Source organism: Orycteropus afer, unplaced genomic scaffold (genome assembly GCF_000298275.1).
Source record: "Orycteropus afer afer isolate SDZICR_OR568_19922 unplaced genomic scaffold, OryAfe1.0 scaffold00099, whole genome shotgun sequence".
NCBI lineage: Eukaryota > Metazoa > Chordata > Mammalia > Tubulidentata > Orycteropodidae > Orycteropus > Orycteropus afer.
Genome location: NW_006921686.1, coordinates 525,548 through 545,970, shown reverse-complemented (window position 1 = coordinate 545,970; position 20,423 = coordinate 525,548). Strand labels below are relative to the sequence as shown.

General features: G+C 53.6%; 2 protein-coding genes across 2 annotated transcripts in view; one reads left to right on the top strand and one right to left on the bottom strand.

The window, feature by feature from the left end:
* DKKL1 (dickkopf like acrosomal protein 1) overlaps positions 1 to 924 on the bottom strand; it is a 9,631-nt gene extending 8,707 nt beyond the window's left edge. The window contains exon 1 of the mRNA XM_007943009.2: positions 769 to 924. Within this exon, the coding sequence (XP_007941200.2) occupies positions 769 to 924 (156 nt within the window). The remainder of the gene's footprint in view (positions 1 to 768) is intronic.
* Positions 925 to 6,269: 5,345 nt separating this feature from the next.
* TEAD2 (TEA domain transcription factor 2) overlaps positions 6,270 to 20,423 on the top strand; it is a 23,562-nt gene continuing 9,408 nt past the window's right edge. Inside the window, exons 1-8 of the mRNA XM_007942831.2 lie at positions 6,270 to 6,501; positions 8,330 to 8,394; positions 10,413 to 10,475; positions 11,935 to 11,946; positions 12,179 to 12,286; positions 12,387 to 12,445; positions 14,648 to 14,712; positions 15,725 to 15,873. Coding sequence (XP_007941022.1) covers positions 6,270 to 6,501; positions 8,330 to 8,394; positions 10,413 to 10,475; positions 11,935 to 11,946; positions 12,179 to 12,286; positions 12,387 to 12,445; positions 14,648 to 14,712; positions 15,725 to 15,873 — 753 coding nt within the window. The remainder of the gene's footprint in view (positions 6,502 to 8,329; positions 8,395 to 10,412; positions 10,476 to 11,934; positions 11,947 to 12,178; positions 12,287 to 12,386; positions 12,446 to 14,647; positions 14,713 to 15,724; positions 15,874 to 20,423) is intronic.

The window sequence follows — 20,423 nt, the reverse complement described above, 5'->3', positions numbered from 1 at the left end:
GGTTGGGCAATCTACTTCCGTAGTGATGCTGCCTCAGCAACCCAAGGAGGGGTTGCTATGAGTCGGGGTCGACTCGACGGCACATAACAACAACAACATCACTACGGAAGTAGATTGCCCAGTCTGCCTTCCAGGGAGGGGCTGGTAGGATTGAACCGCCAGCCTTCTGGTCAGTAGTCAAATGCCTTAGGCACTGCACCCCTACAGCCTTGGAAATCCTATGGGGCAGTTCCACCCTGTTCTCTAGGGGCGCTGTGAGTAGGAACTGACTCAGTGGCAGTGGGTTTGTTTGTGTTATGTCTGTCATAGGGAGTGGTGGTGCAGTGGTTATGCGCTGGCTGGGCTGCTAATCGAAAGGTTGCCGATTTGAACCCACCAGCCGCTCCAGGGGCTAAAGATGTGATAGACTCCTTCCATAAAGATGGCAGCCTTGGAAACCCCGCGGGGGCAGTTCTACTCTGTACCATAGGAACGCTGTGAGTCCGAATCCACTCAAAGGCATGGGTTCTTGGGTTATTTTCTTAATGTTTCTCTCCCTGTCTCTCCGGCTCTGTTCCCCTCTCTTGTCCTTGTCCCTCTCTCCTTGTCGTTTCACCTTCCATCTCTCCGTCCCCCTGTGGCTCTCGGCCTCCCTCTCTTCTGGTTGTTCCCCCTGCTAGGTCCCGACCCATCTCCTAGTGCGTCTCTCTGAACTCCTTCCGTGGTCATCTTCCTCCAGCCCACTTTTCTGATCTGTTCTTCCCCTCAATCAACCGCGCCATCGCTCACTTTCAGGAAAAGCTGGCTGAAACTCTGGAGTAGGCTTTGGAGGCTTAGCAAGCCCAAGGAGCTCTCCTGGGAGTCGCCATCGCGGATTGGGGCGGCAGCGGAGCGCGATACCAGCACAGCGAGGAGCTGCAGCAGCTGCACCAACGAGCGCCACATGTAGGGCAGGCGGCCAGGCTGCAGCAAGGGCAGGCGGTCAGAGGTCCCGCCTCTTACCAAGGCCCCGCCCCGAGGTGGCCACGCCCCATCCACACCCCTCACTCGGCTCTCGTCTTCCACAGCCTCCATTTTTAACCAGCCTTTCGCTGAAGCGCAGCCCCTTACTCAGGCTCCACCCCTTGCCCAGGAAACATTCCCACGCCAGGCCTATTTCCTCCTTCCATGTTCCTTCCTTCTAGTCCCACCTCCTACTTTCAGTCAGGCCCCGCCCCCTCCTCCGGGGCTCTGCCTCTTACCCAGATCTCCTACCCAAACCTTTGTCCACGCCCCGCCCCGTCTTCTGGGCCTTAGGCCACAGTCAAGTCACCGGACTCTCGGACTCCTCTGGCCGCTCACGGACTGTTAAATCCAAACAGTTCTGGCCTCGCGCCCAGGCCAGACACTTGGGGCGTTAGATGCGCTCCACGAGCCCTAGCCACGCCCCCATTCTCTGGCCACGCCCCTGAGCTGGCGCTTCACGTCCCTTAGGACATAACCACGCCCCACCCTTCAATAACCACGCCCCTTAAGTCTATATAGCACTTTCTTTTCCTCTGGCCGCACCTTTATAGGCCGGCCACGCCTGTATCGGCAGCCCAAGTCCATATTGACAGACTTCAGTCGTGGAAATCCAGTCTTGCCTCTATTTTTTGATCCCAGCTGGAGTCTCACCCTAATCGCAGGTGGCCACACCCCTGTATGCTAACCTCAATCAAGATCTGGAGCCTCTATTCGATGGCCCCACCCATACGGACAAAGCCACGCCCCGAAGGGCATAGCCACGCCCCGTCGTCATTGGCCCCACCCCTTAAGTCAGTGACGCGCTTTCTCTGGCCACGCTTCTACCGGCTGACCACGCCCCTACGACAAACTTGGCCCTGGAGATCCAGTTTTGCCTCCATTGTCTGTTGCCAGCCCTCCAGCTGGAGTCCCGCCCCAATCGCACATGGCCGCGCCCTCTCACCTGGGCCTGGCGTCCGTGCCTGGAGCTGGCTTCTCTCCTGGGGAAATGCCGGCGTGTGAGAAACTGTTCGCTCCGTCACTGCGTAGTTCTGTTTCTATCACCAAGCTTCTCCCTGTCCTTTTTTTTCTTCAGGATTTAAAACGATTCATGCACCCAGTAGGGAGCAGTGTAGAGACGTTGAACCAAGAACCTCGCTCCAGTTCCAGTAAAAAGTCCCGCCCTCTTCAGAACTTGAGTCTTCTGGGACCTTAAATCCCAAGGAACTCAGGAATCCAAGACCTTCCTCTCAGGTACCCCTCAAGTCTCCAGAGCTTGAAACAACCCCTCATTTATTTTTGCTTTAAATTTTATTTTGTTGTTGAGAATTTACACACCAAGACGCACCAAGTCAACAATTTCCCCAGGTACAACTCCGTGACATGGAGTACATTTCTACAGCTGTGCAACCATTCTCACCTTTTCTGAGTTGTTCCTCCCCCATCGACGTAAACTGCCCCCTAAGGTTCCTATCTAATCTTTCAGAGTTGCTGTGGTCAATTTGATCCCAGAGAGATAGTTCTTCAAAGAGCAGACATTCTTGACTGTTGTTGTTGTTGTTATGTGCCGTGGAGTCGGACCCAACTCATAGCGACCCCTCCTTGGGTTTCCGAGGCAGTATCACTACGGAAGTTGATTACCCCATCTTCCTTCCGAGGAGTGGCTGGTGGGTTTGAACCGCCAGCCTTCTGGTTAGCAGTCAAGTGCCTTAGCCACTATGCTACCAGAGCTCCCTAGACATTCTTGACTAATTAAGCTATTGTTTGGTTTTAAGAAAAATTCAAGGGATTTTTTTTGTTTAGATAATGTCAGGGCATGGTTTCAGGGGTTCATCCACCCTCTAAGGTCAAATTCTGTTCTACAGTGTCCCCCCTTTTGACAAGGATTCTGTGGCATCATTGACCAAGTTGTTCACTCACGGGAGCTGGGCACCATCCAGTTCTGGTCTGGTGGCAAAGGAGGCAGTTGTACATGAAGACAATTAGCCACACCTTCTGGATCGTCCTCCTGTTCCTGATTCAACTCCTTCCTCTGATGCTTCAGGTGAATAGAGACCAATTGTGGTGCTTTGGATGGCCACTTGCAAGCTTTCAAGACCACAGGCATCGTGCAATGAACTAGGAGGTAGAACAAAAGCACTAAACACAGTTATTAGGTGGGTTGACTGGGATGTCCTATGAACCAGGACCCTAAACCTCCAAATCAAGGACCCAAATCCAGTGAGGTGTTTGTATATAAGCTTCAGTAGCTCCTTTTTTTATTGCAAACATAACTGTCACACCACTTTAGATAGTTCAACTTTTGACAGGTATACAATTTACTGGTGGCAGTTACAACACTCTCCTCATTTCTAAGGGACCCAGGCGTGCGGGTCCTAGTCCCTCTTCCCTCAAGCACAGAGGCTTTGTTTCTGGCCCTGGGACTGTGGCCACCTGTGGTCCAGCGGCACATTGGACAGGGAGTCAGCACCTCCATGGACTTCCAATACTTTCCCCTTCACCTTGCCCACAACCTTTGACCCTGGTGAGGTCACAGGGAGACGGTAGTAGAGAAATAGATCAAGACCCCTCCTTATGCCCCAACCCTCGCAATTATTCCTGGCACAGAACAGGAAAAATTCTTCCTAGTTTGTGCTACTTCCACTCCCAAGACACCCACATTAAAGGGAATCCAGGCAGGGAGTCCCCTTCGCCCATCAGAACCGGAAGTCCAAACCCCAGACCCCTCTCTCTGGTACCCGAGGGGCCGGGCCCCCAATCCCTTCCTCCCTGTACTCAGAGATCCGGGCCTCAAAACCTTCCTCCCTCAGACTCAGGATTCCGGGTCTTCAGCCCCACCTCCCCCAGACCCAGGGGCCCGGGTCCCCACTCTCTCTTCTCCCAGGGGCCCAACCATCAAAGTCTTGAGTTCCCACCAAACCTACCAGGCCCCAGTTAAACTTCACCTCTCTTTTCCCAAAGCAAAAACCCTCCCCAAAATTGTCAGGGTCGGATCCGCTCCCTGCTGTCCGGCGCCGGGCCCGCCCCCCCTGCGGTCCCACCCCCTTTTCCCAAACAAAGCTTGGGGCAACTCTCTCCCCGTCAGCGCCCCGCGGGCGGCTCCCCAGCCGAGGCCGGGAGGTAGGAAGGCGCCGGTGGGAGCCCCCGTACTGCTTTGGGGTGTGTGAGTCGGGACGGGAAGTTAGGAGTTGGGAGCTGCGCTGTGTGTGTGGGGACGGCTGCCCCCTCTTTGGGCACCGGGTCCCGAGTGGGGGTGTGCAGTTGAACTTTGGCCGGAGTTAGGGTTTCCGTGTGTGGGTCTGGCTTGGGGAGATGCGCGGTGAGTTTGGGGGGTGCTGAGGACGCTGGCTCGGCTGTGGGAGTGTGTGGGTGTCCGGGGCTGTATCATTTGGGAGCGAGAAGGACCCCGCGTGTGTTTGTGACCCAACGGGTTTGGATGTGGGATTTGTGGGTGCAAGGAAGGCTTCCAGGATGGTTTAGGGGGCCGTGGTGCGTCCTGAAGCTTCAGGATGTTGCCTTCGGAGGTTTGGGGTCCAGGGCTGGAAATGAGGGGGGACCTTTCTCACCCGGCGCCTCCATCCCTTTGTCTGGCCACATGGAGGGGAGCTGCGCTGGGGTTCTGGCCTATGAGGGTCCTGAACGCTGCAGCCCTGCCGGGTTGGGCCCGGGGTCTTTGTCTGCCTGGGCCCAGGCTCCTGGGTCCGGGGGAGCAGGAGGGGGCTGGGGCCCCGACTCCTGGGTTCGAGGGTGCAAAGGGCTTGGGGGTCTGGACTCCTGTGTCCAAGCAGGAGGGGCTCGCAGCCTGGACTTTAGGGTCCTGGGAAAGCCTTGGAAAGACAAGCAGGCGCCTGGGAGGCGGGATGTGACTGTATTGGAAAAAGTTTTTCCCAGTTCCCGGCCTCCGGAAAATCACCGGGAAGAGGATCCGGAGCGAGGCCGGCAGCGCAGCGGGACGGGAGGGCGTGGGCCCGGAGCCCGCCGGGGGAGGCCCGGGTCCGACAGCCCCTCCCCGATGGGGGTTGTGGGAAGCTGGGGGAGGGGACGCGGGCCCCTTTGTTCGGCCGATGGCTGGGCGCCTCTGCCCCCCAGCCCGTGGGTTCGTGGGTCTTCCCCGGTCTCGGCCTGAGTTTCTGCCCCTAGGCTCTATCCCAGAGCTTTCGAGGTCTCCGGACCCCGCTTTCTGCGATCTTGGTGGTCTCCTCTCCAGGTCTCTGCCCTCCCCTCTTTCTGGGTCTCTGGGTCCCTGCCCCCCTCTCTCTGGGCCTCCCTGTCTCTCTCTGGGTGTCTGGCCCTGTCTCTCTCTGGGTCACTGTGTCCCTCTCTCTGGGACTCGGGCTTCCTCTGTGGGTGTCCGTCCTCCCTCTGCCGGCAAGGTCTCTGCCCGTCCTTCTTGGAGTCTCTATTCCTCTCTCTCTGGGTCTCTGTCTGCCCCCCCAGGTCTGTGCTCCTCTCTCTCTAGGTCTCTGTCGCCCGCTTTCTGGGTCTCTGTCCCCTTCTCCCTCTCAGTGTCTGTTCCTCTCTCTCTGGGTCTCTGTCCCGCCCTCTCTCTGGTCTCTGTCCCACTCTCTGTGGGTCTCTGTCCCCCTGTCTCTCTGGGTCTCTGTTCCCCTCTCTCTCTGGGTCTCTGTCCCCCTCTCTCTGGGTCTCTGTCCCCTCTCTCTGGCTCTCTGTCCCCTCTCTCTCTGGGTCTCTGTCCCCCTGTCTCTCTGGGTCTCTGTCCCCCTCTCACTGGTCTCTGTCCCCCTCTCTGTGGGTCTCTGTCCCCCTGTCTCTCTGGTCTCTGTCCCCTCTCTCTGGGTCTCTGTCCCCCTCTCTCTGGTCTCTGTCCCCCTCTCTGTGGGTCTCTGGCCCCCTCTCTCTCTGGTCTCTGTCCCCCCCCCCGGTCTCCCCTCAGCTTTACTAGACCCGGTGCCCCTCCTCCTCCCTTTCTGGGAGCTGCTGCTGAAGCCCTTGCTGGGGTTCTTGAGGGGGGCCTGGGAAGGTCCGTCCCACATCTCCCCTCTCCCGCCACGAGACTCACACTCCTGTCTTTCTTATAACCGGTAGTTCACAGCCAGAGGTCCAGTCCGCGTGGGTCCTAGCCGTGATTCTAACTTAGCCAAGACTTCATCATAATCCAGGTTCCCCTGGAAACTCGGAGGAGAACACGCCCACCGTAGGCTTCCCCAGACCCCCAGCCCGCTTCGCCGGGGTCCGGAGTTCCAGGCCCCCCTAATCTGGGTCCCTACCCCCTCCTCCCTCAGCCCTGAGCCCCCTCCGGGTGGGGAGGCGAACCTGGTGTGAGCTCTGTTTCTCTCCAGGCCCAGATGGGAGAACCCGGGGCTGGGGGCCCCTTGGACGATGGCAGCGGCTGGACGGGCAGCGAGGAAGGCAGTGAAGAGGGCACCGGCGGCAGCGAGGGGGTCGGGGGCGACGGGGGCCCGGACGCAGAGGGCGTCTGGAGCCCGGACATCGAGCAGAGCTTCCAGGAGGCCCTGGCCATCTACCCGCCCTGTGGCCGACGGAAGATCATCCTGTCGGATGAGGGCAAGATGTACGGTGAGTCCGCCTCCCTTCTGCCCGGGCTCCCACCGCTGGTTACTAATCCCACCAGCGTTAATGGGGCTCCGAAGGGTCCCTGGGGGTGCAGCGGTTTAGAGCTGGGCTCCTAACCGAGAAGTCGGCGGTTCGAACCTACCCAACAGCTTTGCAGGAGAAACACATGACGGTCTGCTCCCGTAAAGAACCACAGCTTAGCAAACCCTCTGGGACAGTTCCGCTCTGTCACGTGGGGTCACTGTGATTGTGCTGCTAACCTCAAGGTGGGCGGTTTGCACCCACCCATCAACTCCACAGAAGCAACAGGCTGGCTGACTGTTCCCATAGAGATTACGGGCAATGAAACTCCGAAGAGTGGCTGTACTTGAACACACATGGGGTCACCATGAGTCACAGCCAACATGGCGGCAGCATTTTTTTTTTTTTTTTTTTTAAAAAGCTCTGTTCATGTAAAATAAATAAATAAATAATAAGGAGCTCTGGTGGCGTAGTGCCTAAGGCATTTGACTGCTAACCAGAAGGCTGGCGGTTCAAACCCACCAGCCACTCCTCAGAAGGAAGGTTGAGCAACCTGCTTCACAACTTAGAGCCAACACGGCATCAACTTTTTCTGTTTTAAAAGCTCTGTTCACGTAAAAACGTACTGTATCTTTGCAATGACTCAGAAGTCAGATTGTCATCACCACTTTCATAGTTAAGGAAGCTGAGGCACTCAAAGATTCAATGCTTTGCCCAAGGTCACGGGGAGTGTGGGGTGGAACTGGGCTTCAGACCGAGGCAGTCTGCCTCCAAAGCCTGTGCTCGTAACTGTTGTCGTCCTTAGTGCCCTTGAGTGGGTTCCGACTCACAGCGACGACAGAACGAAACCCTGCCTGGGCCTGCACCCCTCCTAGTCCTTGCCCTGTTTAAGCCCATCATTGCAGTCACTGTGTCAGTCCGTGGCGTTGAGGGACCTTGTCACTGACCCTCTTACCCAGCATGATAGCCTTCTCCAGGGGTGAGTCCCTTCTGACAACATGACCAAAGTATGTGAGATGAAGTCCAGCCATCCGTGCTCGTAAGGAACGTCCTGGTGGTGCTTCTTCTTGGACGGATTTCTTCATTCTTCTGGGAGTCCAGTCCCAAACCAAAATTAACCCAAACTAACTGCCGTCGAGTCAGATCTGACTCATAGCGACCCCTCCTGGGGTTTCTGAGGGGGTATCACTATGGAAGTAGGTTGCGCAACCTTCCTTCTGAGGAGTGGCTGGTGGGTTTGAACCGCCAGCCTTCTGGTTAGCAGTCAAGTGCCTTAGGCACTGCGCCACCAGAGCTCCTACCTTCACAGAAGCAAAGCCCAAACCAAACCCAGTGCCTGGAGGGGATTCTGACCCACAGCGCCCCTAGAGGACAGAGTGGAACTGCACCACAGGGTCTCCAAGGCTGTCAGTCTCTATGGGAGCAAAGCCCAAACCACACCCACTGGAAGGAAAGCCCAAACCAAAGTCACTGCCATTGACTTGACTTGACTCATAGCGACCCCTCCTTGGGTTTCCGAGGCAGTATCACTACGCAAGTAGATTGCCCAGCCTTCCTTCCGAGGAGGGGCTGGTGGGTTTGAACCGCCAGCCTTCTGGTTAGCAGTCGAATGCCTTGGGCGCTATGCTACCGGAGCTCCTGGGGTCCAGTCCGGTCCAGTCTTAATTACACTTCCATGTCGCTGAGGATCCCCATGGCCTGGCCTGCCACGGACTTCTGGGCACTGTCACTGTTCTCTTCAACCCCAGTGTCCTCTCTGATGGGAAGTTCAGCTGAAAGTCTAACTCTCTTCCATCTTTTTGCTCGTCAGGTCGGAATGAACTAATTGCCCGCTATATCAAGCTGAGAACAGGGAAGACCCGAACTCGCAAACAGGTCTCGGGACTGACTTGTGGGTTTCTCTCTGGGAAGGGTTGTTTCTTTAGGGCCATCCTGATATGGTCAAGGACAGTCCCTGGGTGATGGGAACGGTCAACACGCTTGGCAGCTAACTGCAAGGTGGGAGGGGCCCGCCCATGCGAAGGCGGCTCGGAAGCTAACTTGGCAGTCTTCTTTCAAAACACAGCCTCTGCAAGCCCTCCGGAACACAGCTCTGTTCTGATGCCTGAGGTTGCCCTGTGTCAGACTTCACTCATCAGTAACTGATTATAGATACTATGGGCAGGTTCAAGTTCAAGGAAGATCCGCGTTCGTGTGCTTTTGCCTGTCTTCTTGGCATGTTGGCTAATCTGCTTTGTCTAGCATGGCTCTAAGGAGCTCTCGTGGCACAGTGGTTAAACATTCAGCTGCTAACCCAGAGATCAGCAGTTCGAACCCACCAGCAGCTCTGCAGGAGAAAGAGGACATAGTTGGCTTCTGTGAAGATTGACAGCCTTGGAAACCCTAGAGGGGGGCAGTTCCACTCTGTCCTCTAGGGGCGCTGTGAGTTGGAATCGATTTCACAGCCCTGAGTTTGGTTTGGGCTTTGCTTCCGTATGGGAGCCCTGGTGGTGTAGTGCCTAAGGCATTTGACTACTGACCAGAAGGCTGGCGGTTCAAACCCACCAGCCACTCCTCAGAAGGAAGGTTGGGCAGGGCACTTCTGTAGTGATACTGCCTTGGAAACCCAAGGAGGGGTTGCTATGGAAACTCAAGGAGGGGTTGCTATGAGTCGGATCCGACTGGATAGCAGTGAGTTTTTTTTTTTTTCTGTAAGGATTGATAGCCTTGGAAACCCTGTGGGGCAGTTCCACTCTGTCCTCTAGGGGCGCTGTGAGTTGGAATTGACTCCATGGCAGTGGGTTTGGTTTGGGCTTTACTCCTGTAAAGATTGTTGTTGTTGTTGTTATGTGCCATCGAGTCAGACCCGACTCATAGCGACCCCTCCTTGGGTTTCCGAGGCAGTATCACTACGGAAGTAGATTGCCCAACCTTCCTTCAGAGGAGTGGCTGGTGGATTTGAACCTCCAGCCTTCTGGTTAGCAGTCAAGTGCCTTAACCACTATGCTACCAGAGCTCCCCCTGTAAAGATTGACAGCCTTGGAGACCCTGTGGTGCAGTTCCACTCTGCCCTCTAGGGGCGCTGTGAGCTGGAATAGACTCCAAGGCACTGGGTGTGGTTTGGGCTTTGCTCCTGTAAAGGTTACAGCCTGGGAAACCCTGTGGGGCAGTTCCACTCTGTCCTCTAGGGGCGCTGTGAGTCAGAATCGACTTCAGGCACTGGGTTTGGTGTGAGCTTTAGCACAGGTAAATACAGGAGTCCCTGGGTGGTATAAGTGGTTGAGTGCTTGACTACTTACTGAAAGGATGGCAGTTCACACTCACCCAGAGGCTTCAGAAGAAAGGCCTGGGAATCTATTTCTAAAACATCAGCTGTTGAAAGCCCTTTGAAGCACAGTTACACTGCGTACACGGGGGCTCACCATGAGTCGGAATCGACATAAGAGGCCCGTAGCGCTGGTTAACGTAGTCATATAACAGGTGTGCTTTGTCTAGTACAAGCTGGTGGAGTGGTTAAGACACTTGGCTGCTAACCCAAAGGTCGGTAGTTTGAACCCACCAGCTGCTCTGTGGAATAAAGATGAGGCGGTCTGCTTCTGTCTGGATGTACAGCCTTGGAAACCCAGTGGGGGTTCCTAGAAGCCGGAGTCGACTCCATGTCAGTGAGCGTGAGGACTATGGTTAGAGCTGTGGAGAGTCGGGAAGCACGGGGAGCAAAGGAGGCCGTGGGAGGGGGCCGGAGACAGGAAGGGCCAGGGGCAGCTCGGGAGAAGTAACAGACTGTGGCAGAGGTGGCCTTGTGGCCACACGGACGTAGCGCGGTGCGGAGGGAGCTCTCTCCGGGGCCTGGAGGCAGGAAGGACGGGGACCCAGTGGCTGTGGACTGAATCGTTTTTCTCTCTCAATCCCTCCAGGTCTCCAGTCACATCCAGGTTTTGGCCCGAAGGAAATCGAGGGAAATCCAATCCAAGCTCAAGGTAGAGACCAAGGCTGAGGCCCTGAGACAGAGGGTGGATTGTGGGGGAGGCAGGGGGAGAGGGGGACAGAGACCCAGAGAGAGAGGGGGACAGAGACCCAGAGAGAGGGGGACAGAGGCTCAGAGAGAGGGGGACAGAGACCCAGAGAGAGGGGGACAGATACCCAGAGAGAGGGGGACAGAGACCCAGAGAGGGGGGGACAGAGACCCAGAGATAGGGGGACAGAGACCCAGAGAGGGGGGGACAGAGACCCAGAGAGAGAAGGGGACAGAGACCCAGAGAGAGAGGGGGACAGAGACCCAGAGAGAGAGGGAGACAGAGACCCAGAGAGAGGCAGACAGGCACCCAGAGGTGGGGATTAGAGACCCCATTTTGGGTATGGGGAGACCCACAGGCAGAGGGGCCCCGAGGGCTAGCCGTGCCCACGGGGCTGGGGCGTCAGCCTCTCCCCTGGGGGCTGTCGTCTTCCGCCCCATCCCCTCCGCCCCCTCCCTTTCCTCTCCACTCTTCCAGGCTCCTGGTCTCTGTTCCTTCTCCTGCGCTGTTCACCGCGCCCCTTCCCACACCTGCACCCCCTGTGGCCCCTCCCGCCCTCACCTCCTGTCCGAGGGGCCCGCTCCTCCCCTTTCTTAGCCCTCCGGGCGTCCTGCTCCCTCTGGTCCCGAGAAGGAGCCCGGGTGGCGCGGTGCTCACTGAGAGGTCAGCAGTCCGAATCCACGCAGCTGTTCTTGGGAGAAAGGTGGCGGTCGCTGCGTAAAGCCGCCGGCCTGCGAAGCCACGTGGGGCGGTTCTACTCTGTCCTGCCAGGTCCAGATGAGTCGGCGCCGCCTCCGGATGTGCGCTCCTCCGCCTCGTCCTTTGCACTTGGGGACGACCATGTCCTGTCCTCCTCTGTACCCAGGAGCCTTCCTTCCCTTATCGTCTGCGTCTCAATCCGTCGCTTCCGGCCTTTCCTGATCCTGCAGCGTTTCCCACTCTGTCCCGTCTGGACCGGGAGTCATTCCCGCCTGTTCCCTCCGAGTCTGAGATGCTCATATCCTGGGCATCCGGAAACCTGCGCTTTCTTGACCTAGAAACCCTCCTTCTTGTCTCTTTTTTTTTTGGGGGGGGCCTGGAAACCCCTTCCTCTAGGCCTGGCCCGCTCTTCCTTCCACTTCCTAGTAGCATAGTGCCTAAGGCACTTGACTGCTAACCAGAAGGTTGGGCAATCCTACTTCTGTAGTGATACTGCCTTGGAAACCCAAGGAGGGGTCACTATGAGTCAGGGCTGACTCCAGGGCACATAACAACAACAGCACCTCACACACACCTTCCCCTCATCCCTCCGGTCAGGTCAGGGTGGGGCAGGGGGGTGGGGCTGTGGAACCAATAGGGCCGGGAGGTGGGGGAGTCCGGGGGTCACTTCCTAAGTCGTGTTTTCTTTCCTTCTTTGGCACTCTCTCCCCGCCCCCTCGGGCAGGCCCTGAATGTGGTAAGTCCTTCTGCCCATCCTCTCACCTACTCTGGTTGCTGTTACTCCCTTCCCTTAGCTAGACCAGTGTCCCTCCTCAGGAGGAGGCAAGGTGGGGCAGGGGGCTGTCATAGAGGGTACGGACTCACCCCTGACCCTTGACCTCTGACCCTGCGTCTGCCCCTGCCTGCCCTGCTCTGCCACTGTCCCACCCTTGCTGTGTCTACACACGGGCCTCCGACTTCTTCCCCAGGACCAGGTTTCCAAGGACAAGGCTTTCCAGACAGTGGCCACCATGTCCTCAGCCCAACTCATCTCAGCACCTTCCCTGCCGGCCAAACTGGGTCCCACCAGCCCTCAGGTGGCCCTGGACTGGGGGTTGCGGGGCTTGGGGCTGGAAAGGTGGGGTTCTGGTTGCCAACAGGGGAACTGACTCAACCCTTTCCTTGTTTCCTCTCAAGGCCTCTGAGATTTTCCAGTTTTGGTCAGGGGGTTCTGGAGCCCCCTGGAATGTTCCAGAGTGAGTAATTTCTTTATAAGTTTTATTTATTTTGTTGTTGAGAATATACTTAGCAAAACATGGATCAATTCAACAGATTCCACATGTGCAGTTAAGTGGCAGTGATTACATTCTTTGAATTAAACAACCATTCTCACCCCCCTTTTCTGAATTGATCCTCCCCCATTTACATAACTCACTGCCCTCCAAGGTTCTTATCTAATCTCTGGAGGTGCTGTTGGTCAATTTGATCCCATGTAGATAGCTCCCAAATAGGAGCTTTGGTGGAGTAGTGGATAAGGCACTTGACTGCTAACCAGAAGGTCAGCGGTTCAAACCCACCAGCCACTCCGTGGAAGGAAGACTAGGTGATCTACTTCTGTAAAGATTTACAGCCTCGGAGGGAGTGAGTAGTTGGACCTGTGGGCTTGGGCCCATGGTCGCAGGGAACATCAAGCTCAATTGGCAGAACATACTACACACAACATTGTTCCACATCTTACTTTGGTGAGTAGCGGCTTGCAGGCAGCCATCTAGATGCAACGATGGGTCTCTTCTTGTCCAGAGCAAAGGAGAATGAAGAAAATCAAAAATGCAGGGAAACAATTATTCCAAGGGACTGGTACACTGTGCGATCCTCAGCCTATACAAGTATGAGACCAGAAGAACTAGATGGTGCCCAGCTACCACTGCCAACCACTCAGAGGGGGATCTATGTAGGAGATCCTGGATAAAGTGGGAGAACAATATGGAACAAAACTCAAAAATCATTTAAAAAAAAGGACCAGGTTTGCTGGTTGGATAGAGCCTGATGGAATCACTGAGACTGTGGCCCCCAGCTGCCCTTCAGGTCTAGAATTGAACCTGGTCCTGTGGATTCTAGCCAAACAAAAGACAGGCATATGAGCTGAACACTTATATTAGGTAGATACACTCCTTGGAGAGAACAATCATGGGAGAAAGAAGGGCTGTGTATGCACAGGGAGACAGCTCAGGGGGCAGGAGTGCATGGAGGGATGGACACAGGGAGTAGTAGGTAACCATGGGGAGGATGTGGGAGGCGAACTGTTGCATTGTGGGAAATTGCAGTCAATGTTGTAAGACAAAGTGTATGTGAACTGCTATATGGAAAGTTAATTTGCTCTGTAAACTTTCACCCAAATCACAATTAAAAAAAAAAAAAAAAAATTACAGCCTCGAAAACCCAATTGGGTTTGCTATGAGTCGGAAACGACTTGATGGCAGAAATTTTTTTTTTTTTAAAGAGCATAATGGTCAGGACAACCAGTTTTCAGTGGTTCAGCTAAACTGTCCTTTGGGTTTAAGACTTCAGGGCTGTTTTTTGTTTTAAGGTTTAAAGATCATCTCAGTTTGGTAATTTCAGGGCTTCATCCATTTTCCATGGCTCCAGAAAATCTAGATTCCATGAGAATGTGAAATTCTGTTCTGCATTTTCCCCCTTTTGATCATGATTCTTCTATGAAATTTTTGTTCAGAATGTTCTGTAATTGTAGCTGGGAACCATCCAGTTCTGGTCTCGCGGAAAAGGAGGCAGTTGTTCATGGAGGCCTTGTGCCACACATTCCAAATCCTCTTCCCGTTCCTGACTCTCTTTCCTCTGCTACTTCAGGCAAATAGAGACCTATTGGTATATCTTTCTGCCAATTTTTGAGAGCTACCAACATGTCACAGCCAGGAGTATAGGCTCTGTGGTTGGGACTGTCCTATGTTTTTATTCCAGACTCTACCATGCCCCAGCTGTGTGATTTTGGGTGGGTCACTTAATCCCTGGGTACTCAGTTTTCTCATCTGCAAAATGGAAAGAAGACTAATTGTTCCTAATTAATGAATACCTCAAAGCCTGCGAGGATTTGATAAGGTCTTACATATTGTGTACTTTGATAAGGTATTACTTATTGGGTACTTGCACTTGCACTTGCTGTGGCCTCTTGGTAATTGTTATTGTTGTCAGGCGACGTTGAGTTGATTTTCGACTCATAGCAACCAGGTGACAGAGTAGAGCTGCTCTGTAGGGTTTTCTGGGCTGTGATCTTTGCAGGTCTTTCTCTCATGGTGCCGCTGGGTGGGTTCAAACTGCCAACCTTTCGGTGAGCAGCAGAGTGCTTAACCATTGTTCCACCAGGGCTCCGTTCTGTAAACATGAGCTGGTCCAGTTAGCACCTTGCCACCATACTGACACCCCCGGCTCTCTTCTTCCCTCAGCGTGAAGCCGTTTTCGCAGACGCTGTTCTCCTTGTCTCTGACTCCCCCATCCACTGACCTCCCAGGTAAGAGCCGGTCCTCCCTCCCTGGTTGGGCCCCTGGCTCCTCAGCCTGCCATTGGTCAGGGCACATGTTGTCTGTCCTCTTTCTGAGATCCAGCTCTGGGAGGCAGGGGAGAAAGATGAGTAGCAGAATTTTTGGCGGGTAGTGAGACGTGGCCTGTTGGTGTTCTCCCGTGCTGGCTTTTGACACTGTCTCATCAGGATTCGTTTGGTCACAAGTGACAGAAACGCCAGTCAAGCTAGCTTACAAAAGATAAGAAAGGAATTCATTGGTTTAGATAACTGATATTCCAGGGGGACAGCTTCAGGCATGGCTGGATCCAGGGGCTGAAATCATAGCATCAGGACTTGCTTGGCTCTGCTTTCCTCTGTGGTGGCTTCATTCCCAGGCAGGTTCTGCCTCCCTGGCAGCAAAGATGGTGCCCCCCAGTCCCTGCTTATGTGGCCCTGAGAACTCATAATCACTCCTTTAGTGAGAGAGGGAGTCCCTTTCTCTCTCAGGGTCCACAGATTCATTGATTAAGAGTGCTTTTGGCTGCAGGTAACAGAACTGCCAAATTAAGAGTCCCTTAAATGGTAAATAAAGGCTTGAGTTAGTCCATGAAACAAAAAGTCTGGAGGTGGGCTGCCCCGTGCTGCCTCAGGAGCTCAACAGTATCAGGTCTGGCAGCTCTGTCATTCTCTCGGCCTCTGTCTCTTTGGCACAAAATGGCTGTTGTGACTCCAGGCATCACATCCCAAGTAAGAGTTGGTCAGGGCCAAAAAGCTTTCTCCTCCCAAAGTTCGGGAAGAAATTCCTTCCCAGAAGCTCCCAGCAGATTTTTCCCTAACGTCTCATTGGCCAGAACTGTGTCACATGGCCACCTCTAGCTGCAAGGGATGCTGGGAAAGTGAGTATTTAGCTTTTTCAGCTTCTAAGTGGAGGTAGGCAAGAGAGAACAGTGCCTGACACAGCCCATAAATATTAGCTACTTTTTGTTATTATTATTATTATTATTCTCTCTTTTCTCTCCAGGGTACGAGCCCCCACAAGCCCTCTCACCCCCGGCTTTGCCCCCACCTGCCCCATCACCCCCAGCTTGGCAGACTCGGGCCCTGGGCACCGCCAGGTTGCAACTGGTGGAGTTCTCTGCCTTCGTAGAACCACCGGATGCTGTTGACTCTGTGAGTCAAATCTCGGGGTGTCATGGGGGTTTTTGGAATGTAAGAGGGTATCAGGGAGGAAGGGCATAAACAAACTTGTGTGTATTTCACAATATTGTGGAGAGCTTGTTACAACACATGGCTGGGTGCTACCCCAGGAGTTTCTGGTTCACTAGGTCTGGTTTGGGGCTGAGAATTTGCATTTCGAAGAACCTCCGAGATGATGCTGATACTGCTGGTCAGGGGATGGTGCTTTAACTGCTGGGATAAAGGAACAGGAAGCTTATGGGGTCATGGGTTTGGAAAGTCAGAGAAATTCCCCTGGACATTGTTCATTCATCAAACGTTTTTGAGTGTCTACTGTGTGCTGAGGAGCCCTGGTGGTGCTTAAGCACTTGCGAATAGAAAAAAAATGACAGTTTGAACCCACCAGCTGCTCTGCAGGGAAAAGTGTGGGATTTCTGTTTCTGTAAGGATTACAGCTTTGGAAACCCTGTGGTGCAGTTCCACTCTGTCCTCTAGGGGCGCTGTGAGTCAGAGTCGGCTGGACAGCAGTGGGTTTGCTTTGGGCTTTGCTTCCATAAAGATTGACAGCCTTGTAAACACTATGGGCAGTTCCACTCTGTCCTCTAGGGGCGCTGTGAGTGGGAATCGACTCCACTGCAGTGGGTGTGGTTTGGGTTTTGCTTCTGTAAAGATTGACAGCCTTGGAGACCCTGTTGGGCAGTTCCACTCTGTCCTCTAGGGGCGCTGTGAGTCAGAATAGACTTCTTTCCTATGCGTCCCTGCTCCCTAAGCTATCTCCCTGTGCAAACGCTGCGCTTCTGTTCTCCCCTGATTGATTGTTTTAAGGACTGTATCTACCTGATAGGCGCTCTGGTGGCCTAGTGCCTAATGCATTTGACTGCTTACCGGAAGACTGGAGGATCAAACCCACCAGCCACTCCTCGGAAGGAAGGTTGGGCAATCTACTTCCATAGAGATACTGCCTCGGAAACCCAGGGAGGGGTCGCTAGGAGTCAAGTCAAGTCAATGGCAGTGACTTTGGTTTGGGCTTTGCTTCCAGTGGGTGTGGTTTGGGCTTTGCTCCCATAAAGACTGACAGCCTTGGAGACCCTGTGGTGCAGTTCCACTCTGTCCTCTAGGGGCGCTGTGGGTCAGAATCCCCTCCAGGCACTGGGTTTGGTTTGGGCTTTGCTTCTGTGAAGGTAGGAGCTCTGGTGGCGTAGTGCCTAAGGCACTTGACTGCTCACCAGAAGGCTGGTGGTTCAAACCCACCAGCTACTCCTCAGAAGGAAGTTTGGGCAATCTACTTCCGTAGAGATACTGTCTCAGAAACCCAAGGAGGGGTCGCTATGAGTCGGGTCCAACTCTAAGGCAGTGGGTATCTACCTCCCTTTATGCCTATGTATTGTTTGGCTGGAAGCCACGGGAGTGAGTTCTATTCCAACCTGATGGGTAACTGGGGCCATAGTCTTGGAGATCTCACCAGTCTCCATCAGACCAGTAAAGCAGGTCTTTTTCTGTGAGTTTGATTGTTCACATCATGGATTACGTGCTTTAGAGCTGAGTTTTGACTCATCGCAAGCCCACGTGACAGAGTAGAACTGCTGTGTTGGCTTTTCCTCCCGTGGAGTGGCTGGTGGGTTTGAACTGCCTACCTTCTGGTTAGTAGTCAGATGCCTTAGGCGCTGCTCCACCAGAGCACCATTGGGTTTTCTAGGCTGCATTATTTACCGAAACATCACCAGATCTCTCTCCTGTGGGGCTTCTGTGTGGGTTCAAACTGCCAACCTTTCAATTAGCAGCCAAGAGGTTAACCGTTTTGCCACCTAGCGTCCCAGACTCTGCCGCTGGATTTTCTGCCTTGAGCCAGCACATGGCGGAAGGGAAAGAGTCAAGAATTGCCCCAGAGGTTTTGTGTGTGGCTTGGAAGGCACAAGGCTCGGATCTGCTTACATCCCATTGGCCAGAACTTGGTCATGTGGGCTCCCTTAACTGCAAAGGAGCCTGGGAAATGTAGTTTAGCTGAGAGCAGCAGTGTCTGCTGCAGGCACATAAACACCAGTTGTCGTATATGGTGATCTTGCTAAAACGTAGACCAGGTCAAAATCCCCCTATCTCATGTGGAGCAAAAGTTAAAGTCCTTCCGGTTGCCCACACAAGACCCTGAATGATGTGGCCCCTGTTCTTACTCCGATACCGTCTCTTGTCTCTTTCCTTCTGTCTTTGTCTGTTTCAGCCACAGCGGCTTCCTCTCTGTTCTTCCAACACACCTGCCCTATTCCTTCCTGCCTTAGGGCCTTTGCACTCGCTCATCTTCCTGCCTGGAATGCGCTCTCCCCAGACATCCCCATGACTCATGCCCTCTATTCTTTCAGGTCTTTGTGCAAGTGTTATCTTCTCAGCTATACTTGCCAAATCACCTCATGAAAGACACCCGTCACCATCATTCTTCAACCCTTTGCTATGCTACTTTATTACTTGCCTAGCGCATGTTATCAGGGGAAACCAGTTCCTGGAGGAGGACATCATGCTTGGTAAAGCAGAAAAGAAAAACCCAACCAAACCCATTGCTATGGAGTTGATTCCAACTCAGCAACCCGGGAGGACAGAGTAGAATTGCCTTACAGGGTTTCCAAGACTGTAATCTTTACCCAAGCAAAGCCCAAACCCAACCCACTGCCATGGAGTCGATTCTGACTCACAGCGCCCCTAGAGGACAGAGTGGAACTGCACCACAGGGCTTCCCAGGCTATCAGTCTTGATACAAGCAAAGCCCAAACCAAACCCACTGCCTTACAGTCAATTCCGACTCACAGCGCCCCTAGTGGACAGAGTGGAACTGCAACACAGGGTCTCCAAGGCTGTCATCTTCATGCAAGTCAAGTCCAAACCACACCCGCTGCTGTGGTGTCGATTCTGACCCACAGCATCCCTAGAGGACAGAGTGGAACTGCACCACAGGGTCTCCAAGGCTGTAATCTTTATATAAGCTGACTGCCTCATCTTTTTCTTGTGGAGTGGCTGATGAGTTCGAATTGCTGACCTTTTGTTAGCAGCACAATGCTTTCACCAGGGGGGTCAGTGAAAAAGAGCCTCAATGAGATGGATTGACACAGTGACTGCAGCAATGGGCTCAAGTGTAGCAAGTATTATGAGGATGGTGCCAGACTGGGCAGTGTTTGCTTCTGTTGTACGTAGGGTCACTGTGAGTCAGCACACACTCGATGGCACCTAACAACAACAACAGCACATGCCATCCCTGGTGTTTATATCAGCCATGGATTGATTTGTTTGTTTTCTGTCTTTGCCAGCTGACCATGAGCTCTGTGAGGTCAGGGACTTTGTTTTACAGCCCTGGCACCTGGAAGAATGCCTGCACACAGTAGGTTTCTCAATAGATGTCTGTTGATAGGGGAGGCTTAAGTCCTTTGCACAGCGTGGTAATTCTGCTTGGGGAGGGAGTCAGTGAAGAGTTCCCTGAGATGAAAACATGTGAGTTGGGCTTTGACTTTATGTAGGAGTTTGCTGTGTGCAGAACTGGATGTTCCACATATTGAGATGGAAGCAGCATGAAGTTTTCAGGGAAAGAAATAATTGAATATGGTGGGAGCTGGTGACGCTGGAGAGAGATGGGCAGGCACCAGTTATGGAAGAGTGGAGGGACCCCGTCTTTCATCATCCTAAAGGTGATAGAGGAACCATGAAAAAGGAGAGGTAGAGAGATTGCATCTGATTGTAATTAAGGGAAGCTTCCAGGAAGAGGCAGATTTGGCTGGCATTGAACCTAGAAAAATGAAAGGGAGATTTATATTAGAGAAGATAGGAGAGCTTCAATGATACAGGCAAGACATGATGAGAATGGGGACAGATGGGGAGTCTTAGATGTGGGTTGTGTGGATTTCCATCCATGCATTGTCCATCTCCATCTATCCATCTATCCAATCATCATCCATCTATCAGCATCCATCATCCATCCATCCATCATCCACCCATCATCCGTCCATCATCCATCATCCATCCATCCATCATCCGTCCATCATCCATCCATCATCTGTCCATCCATCATCCATCCATCATCCATCCATCATCTGTCCATCCATCATTCATCCATCATCCATCCATCCATCATCCGTCCATCATCCATCCATCATCCATCCATCCATCATCCGTCCATCATCCATCCATCCATCATCCATCATCCATCCATCCATCATCCATCCATCATCCATCCATCATCCGTCCATCCATCATCCATCCATCCATCATCCATCCATCATCCGTCCATCCATCAACCATCATCCATCCATCATCCATCATCTGTCCATCATCCATCCATCCATCATCCATCATCCATCCATCATCCATCCATCATCCATCCATCCATCATCCGTCCATCATCCATCCATCCATCATCCATCCATCATCCGTCCATCCATCATCCATCATCCATCCATCATCCATCCATCCATCATCCGTCCATCATCCATCCATCCATCATACGTCCATCATCCATCCATCCATCATCCATCATCCATCCATCATCCATCCATCATCCGTCCATCATC